Source organism: Silurus meridionalis, chromosome 2 (assembly GCF_014805685.1).
Source record: "Silurus meridionalis isolate SWU-2019-XX chromosome 2, ASM1480568v1, whole genome shotgun sequence".
NCBI classification, from domain to species: Eukaryota; Metazoa; Chordata; class Actinopteri; order Siluriformes; family Siluridae; genus Silurus; species Silurus meridionalis.
The window spans coordinates 19,331,827-19,338,500 of NC_060885.1; the positions used below are offsets into that span (position 1 = coordinate 19,331,827).

General features: G+C 34.9%; 1 protein-coding gene across 2 annotated transcripts; it reads left to right on the forward strand.

Moving 5' to 3' along the window:
- The first annotated feature begins 244 nt into the window (after positions 1 to 244).
- Positions 245 to 5,197, forward strand: LOC124400080 (cytochrome c oxidase assembly factor 8). Of its 2 annotated transcripts, none has more exons than XM_046871652.1 (5): positions 245 to 456; positions 3,729 to 3,926; positions 4,125 to 4,188; positions 4,630 to 4,720; positions 4,881 to 5,197. In XM_046871652.1, exons 1-5 carry the CDS (start codon positions 349 to 351, stop codon positions 5,002 to 5,004), a joined length of 585 nt encoding a protein of 194 aa, XP_046727608.1. In that variant the 5' UTR covers positions 245 to 348; the 3' UTR covers positions 5,005 to 5,197. The 2 variants fall into 2 exon arrangements, with proteins under 2 accessions (XP_046727608.1, XP_046727618.1); XM_046871662.1 differs by lacking the exon at positions 245 to 456 and adding an exon at positions 1,128 to 1,292.
- The last annotated feature ends 1,477 nt before the right edge of the window (positions 5,198 to 6,674 follow it).

Here is a 6,674-nt window from a genome sequence, read left to right on the forward strand (position 1 = left end):
ATGACAGAAATAAAAAAATGAAATACTTTTCTTTTTTTTGGTTATATTTTATCTCTACTGAAACACACACTGCAGGCCCTGACACATCTTCACATCTTTCAACTTATTCAATCAAACCAAAAGTTGTAAGATACCTAAATATTTTTCTCTCGTGTATTAGTTGTATTCCTGCTCCAGAGCATTTCGATTCAAGAGATCTCATTATATTGTACAGAACACAAATGACTTTTATTTTAAAAGCGACCAGGAAGTAATGAAGGCAGTCGATTGTGGCTCAATGTGAGGCAGAACATGAGAGCCAGCTAGAGGTCTCTGTACGACGTTATATTGGTAGAAATATAAATTAAAATGAATATAAGAACAGCAGGATGCGTGTTGTTTCGGTCTCGTTGTTTGACACGTGATGTCCTGACGGCTGTGCGTCATATCAATGATCAAACCGTTCCGGATCCAGAGGTGTGTAGCTAACCAGCTAATCACTAATACCCATGTAGCATCATTAATACCCAGGAAGCTTTGTTTCACACCATAGACACGCACTGAAGGATAAAAATGCTGTTAACAAAATGTCTAAAATGATTCTCAATTTTATAAAATAAAAAAAACACATTGAGAGCTTTAACCGTTTCCGGTTATACTGTATATGTGTGTCCCAAGTTATGTGGGCTGTGAATGTTTAGGTGTACATGTGAACTAACCCTCAGATTTATGGGTGTTTTTTTAGCTCATAGAGTGATTAATAGTTAATCTTCTACTTTTTCCAATTAAATTTTGAATGAAATCCCACACAGTACTGTGTAAAAGGTTTTAGGCAGGTGTGAGGAAATGCTGTGAAATAAGATTGCTGTCTAAAATATCATTGAATTGTTAATTTCGAATTTTGATTCATTTACAAAATGCAAAATGAGCAAACAGAAGAAAAATCGTAATCAATATTAGGTGTAAATCCCCTGTGGCTTTCAATTTTTAAACTTGTACACTTGTCAGGGATTTTGTAGGATCAGAGTCACGTGTCTGATTAATCAACGATACCAAGCAGGTGCTGATGATAAGCAATTCAATATGTAACCTATATGTAGACACATTTATTAAGTAAAACAGAAACAGCTGTGTAAGAGGCTTAAAACTGGTTGAGGAACCGCATCAGCCAGGGCTCTCCCAGACGCAGACTGCGGTTTCAAGATATGCGGTTCAAACTATTGTGAAGCAGCATCATGCTTTCTTTCCTTTGACATGGGAAAATGTCTAACTGTGCCATCAGCACAGAGCTTTTGGAAACCAGTGAGACTCAGGTACAGTGGTCCCCTGGAACTCGTCTTAGAACGTAACCCTGCAGCCCCTATGGTACCTTAGTGAATTCATCTAGACATTATGTCACTGTAATACAAACGTGTTTTAAAAGTTGTTATAAAATTTGTGAGTGAAAACATAGTTTAAAATGTTAGTCCTAAAGTTCCTGAACCTTCGGTCCCGCTTCAAATTCCGATTGCGAATTTTAAGATAATCCGCAAATTGCTGTTAGTTAGGTTCCAAGAGAGAACCCGCAAATTTTTCCGAACCGTGAGTTATCGGGGGTTGACTATACACTCAGAAGTGGTCTTCATGGAGGAAGTGTAAAAATGGCACCTGGTGCTCTAGACTAATGAGTCAAAAATTGTAATTTGGCTGTAACAAACTCAAATTCAAATATTTATACTCATGCGCAGTGTAATGTTCTGCTCCACATGAAATACTGTAATATCTTCATATCTGCTCTATAGGCTGTTCTACTTTTAGATGCTTTGTCATATTTGTGGCATTGCCATAGTGGCATATTGTTTTTGACAAATGTCAAATGAAGCTTTATCACTTTTTCCTCAGAGTGAAGTAACTCCAGATTATGCTTTTTTTTTTTTTTTTTTTTCTTTCAGTCATGATCGCATCCATGCATTAAAATTCCCTTTTAAACCTGCACTAAGTATGTTTTGACTGAGCACACAATAGACAGTGGTTAATGTCAATTATTTCCTAATGCTTCTTACTGTGCTGAACGGTTTAGTCACATTAGAGTTGCTGAATCGTCTCTCTCTCTCTCTCTCTTAGCGCCAGCCAACTTTAAATACTGCTTATTTTCCTTTACATGACTAAACTTCTAAAGCCTGATAAAGTTGGCGGTGTTTTGGCTGCTTCCCGCCTCGTGGAATTCTCTTGGTACACACTTTGCAGACTGCTAACGTATTGTCTTTTTCACAAACCTTGTAGAATTGTTACACGAGTGAAGACATTTTTAGCAGCAGACTTTCATCATCTCATCGGCCCTTCTGGATCGGCCTTTATAGAGAACGCTGATCAAACCTCCCAACGCGATTATCAGCTGATTATGATCAGCAACCAATTAATCGGAGCATCCTTTAAACACACACACTGAGAGAACTTGACACTTTAGTAATACTTGCTTGTTCATATTTTTGTTGCATGACTTCCACAAAATGTTTGTGTGTCAGTACAGGTGTAAAGATAAACGTAAGTTTTATGGTACAGGGCTTTCACTTCGGTACACATTTGTACCGAATGCAATCCTTTTTACATGCGGAACATAGTTAAAATCTGAGTTTCCTCAGGTTTAGTCAAGTGTGTTTAGTCTCTGCTTCACGTTTTGAGTGCTTTGAGCATTTTTTTACCATATTTTTAAACTTCAAAACATGCACAACACTTCCAGGGGTATAAACATAATCTAGAGTTAGTGTAGTGTTACTGTGCACTCACTCTGTACCGGAAATATTTTTGTGTGTTTGTCACAAACATAGTTATATGCAGGATACAACTTTTAGTCAAATGAAAAAAAAAAAAATATATATATATATATATATATATATATATATATATATATATATATATATATATATATATATATATATATATATCGAATCCATAGTGTCAGCGTTAGCCATTAGCCACTTCCTGGTTAGCGGCTAATGCTAGTGCTAATGATTCTTTAGCGTTTTATGTCCAGCTTCAAGAAGAGGAAAAACCTGAGAATTTTGCATATCGAGGGAGTGAATGAATAAAGGATGGAAGGGATTAAGTAGATCAGGTCTTTTGAAAATCTAATATTTAAATGTAAAACACACATCTGTGTTAACCAAATAGGTTCTAACAAATGTAAACTATTTATTTAAATTTTTGCGATTTATTAAACATTTTTTATTAATTTAATTTGTTCCAATTTAATTCATGACTCAATTTAATCAATATAATAGTGTTGCATTTTGATTTGTTCTATTTTTATAAAATATTATTTTATATATTATTTAACCAGGCAGGCATTTTATTTAAAATTGTTTTTAAAATGTAAACTTTTCAAAAGTTGATCACAAATTTTAATAATTTTAATAAATTGCATTGATTAAAGATTAAAAGCAATTTTATTTATCTATCTATCTATCTATCTATCTATCTATCTATCTATCTATCTATCTATCTATCTATCTATCTATCTATCTATCTATCTATCTATATCTATCTATCTATCTATCTATCTATCTATATCTATATATATATATATATATATATATATATATATATATATATATAGTTTTGCATTTCTTTCCCTAACCATACCGAAATGAACCGTGACCTCAAAATTATGGAATGTCATTCAGTGTTCTTTAGTTGTTCTCTCTAAATCTAAATACTGTATTATGTAGACTGTCCTGGCTGACTGTTGCTTCATGGTTTATTTGCTTTAGAAAACCAGATTTATCCCAGCACCAACCTCTAAATATGACTGGATTGGGCCACCAGACAGACTGTCAAACCTGCGGCCAATCATATATCACATCCCTGAAAATGAGACCCAACTGGAGATGAAGCTGAGACATCTGAGGCAGGAAACGGAGGACTGGAACCATGATTTCTGGACAAGACAGAATATCACCTTTGGCAAGGTCAAGAAACAGCAGTTCTGCTGAATATCAGAGACTGTTTAATTTGTAGCCACTAGAGGGCAATGTTTCATTGCGAATTGTGGGTGTATGTATGTATGTATGTATGTATGTATGTATGTGTATATTATCAATATGGGAATGTATTGGCAAATTATTCTGAGGGTAACATACTAATAGCTATCTAACTAACATTTCTAGGAGAAAGAGAAATATATACAATCACAGCTAAAGGCAAAAGGACTGTCAGAAAGAGATGAGAACGGTAAGTAAACATTCAATTGATTAATATATCATATATTTAAATATCAAAATGTATAATGAATTACTTGCAAACTCTTAATAAATTTGTTCCACAGTATATTTTGTACAACAAGGGTTGCAAAAATAGTTTTGCCTGCCCTGTTAATTATTTCTTACACTGAGTAATAAAGATAAGCACTCTGACAGTTGATGATGATACTTGGATTAGAAACTGAAAATATTTTAGCTGCACATATCTTTGGCACAAGAAAAGTGGAACAGTTTCTTTTGGCCACAGGTTGCTTGGGGGTTTGTTTTGTTTTTTCTTGAAAATGGAAATGTGGAACAACTGGCACAGGGATTTCCATTCCTACATGTAAACGCGTTTCCATATTTACAGTGACGAATAAAAAGGTAGATTTGTTGTGTTTAAGGCATTCTTTGCTACTATGATTTCTCGTAGGAAGAAAAAGGAATTTAACAAGTGAGGACATGGCAGCCTTCTACAAACGCTTCTTAGACAAAAACTATATGAAACATTCAGCCTATAACAAGTAAGTATACACAAATTATCACTAGCTTTTTTTTTTTTTTTTTTATGTGTATTGCATCTGTATAAATTATGAACAACTTGCTCAAGTAGACTGACAGGTTGTGATTAAGATACAGTGCATTTACACTGCTTCTTATAATTTTAAACACTTTATTTTCTAGAGAATGGTACAGAAGAAACTTCACCATTACAGCGCTGATGGCCAGAGTAACCCTGTATAATTTCTTGAAGACAATAACTGGTCAAAGGAGGAGTAAAGGCAAACCCAATACAATGTCCAAATAGACTGTCAGTTAGTATTCCATGTTCATGCTGTTCATCTTCTCATCATGGCATTCTGTCATGGAAAATTTAATTATTGATGACCACAGTGACTGGTTAACATCTGTCTAAATGTAAATCATATGTTCATTTGACTTTGTATGTAACAAACTCTGATACATAAAGAATTATTGTGCAATAAAAATGCCTAATCTTTTTTTGTTGGTTTTGTCATGGATAGATGAAAAACATACATATCAAATATTTAGATATAAACAAAAACATGGAAGTGTAGAATTCAAGCAAAGGGTACAAACATGACAGGTGGCCACAAGACATGCAGAAGAGAGAATGTACAGGAACACGACACTGATACTGCATTTTTAATCCAACAAATCTTTAATTAGTGCATACACATAATAGCAATTTTCGGATAATTGAATCGTCTCATTATTATTTAAAACCGTCATCAGGTGTACCATATTGTTAGACCCTAGTTACTTGATTAAGGTACATTAAGGCAACCCAGGTGATTAGGGACATTAAGCAGTGGTGCAATCAAGCTTAGCTTTGGTATAATAATCACACTGTTATCGCCCAATTATTTGCTATTGAAATTTGTTTGAAGGGCTTTTTTGTTCAAGGAAATTTGATTTTATGTAATTAACGTGTAATTAGTTAAATGTACGAAGTTTGTTTTTAAAAAATAATTGTTTATTCAAATAATTCACTGCTATAAAAATGCAGCAACCATTAACATTTTTTAACTTTGTAATATCCTTAAAATTGGAAGAAAGAACAAAATGGTAAAGTTCATTAAGCAAGGTTTCATCTAGAAACAGATTTTTGGTTGCAAGTATTGAGCAAAAGCTGACAACTGACAGGTTGTGATTAAGCTAGACGGTGCATCCACACTGCTTCTCATCATTCTAAACACTGTTTTCTAGAGAATGGTATGTATACACAGGAACGTATACACAGCGCTTCACTTTTTCCACATTTTGTTGTTACATCTTTATTTTGAAATGGATTAAATTCATTATTTTTCCTCAAAATTCTACAAACGGTACCCCATAATGACCATGTAAAAGAAGTTTGTTTGAAATCCTTGCAAGTTTATTGAGAAAAAAAAGAAAAAGGTTCCATGTACATACTGTAAGTATTCACAGCCTTTGCTCAATACTTTGTTGAAGAACTTGGCACCATTACTGCCTCAAGTCTTTTTGATGATAATGCTTGGTACACCTATTTTTGGGCAGTTTCTCCCATTCTTCTTTGCAGGACCTCTCAAGCTCCGTCGGGTTGGATGGGGAGCTTCAGTGCACAAACATTTTCAGATTTCTCCAGAGATGTTTAATCGGGTTCAAGCCTGGGCTCTGGCTGGGCCACTCAAGGACATTCACAGAGATGTCCTATAACCACTCCTTTGTGTTTTTAGGTTCTTATGTCTCTGTACATTGCTGCATTCATCTTTCCCTCAATCCTGACTAGTCTCCCAGTTCCTGCCACTGAAAAACATCCCCACAGCATCATGATGCCACCGACATGCTTCACTGTAGAGATGGTATTGGCATGGTGATAAGCGGTGTCTGGTTTCCTCCAGACATGATGCTTGCGTTTCGGTAAACTAGGACCCCTTTCCCCGCTCAATTTGCCCAGGCGGCCCGCTCCAGGAAGATTCCTGGTGGTTCCAA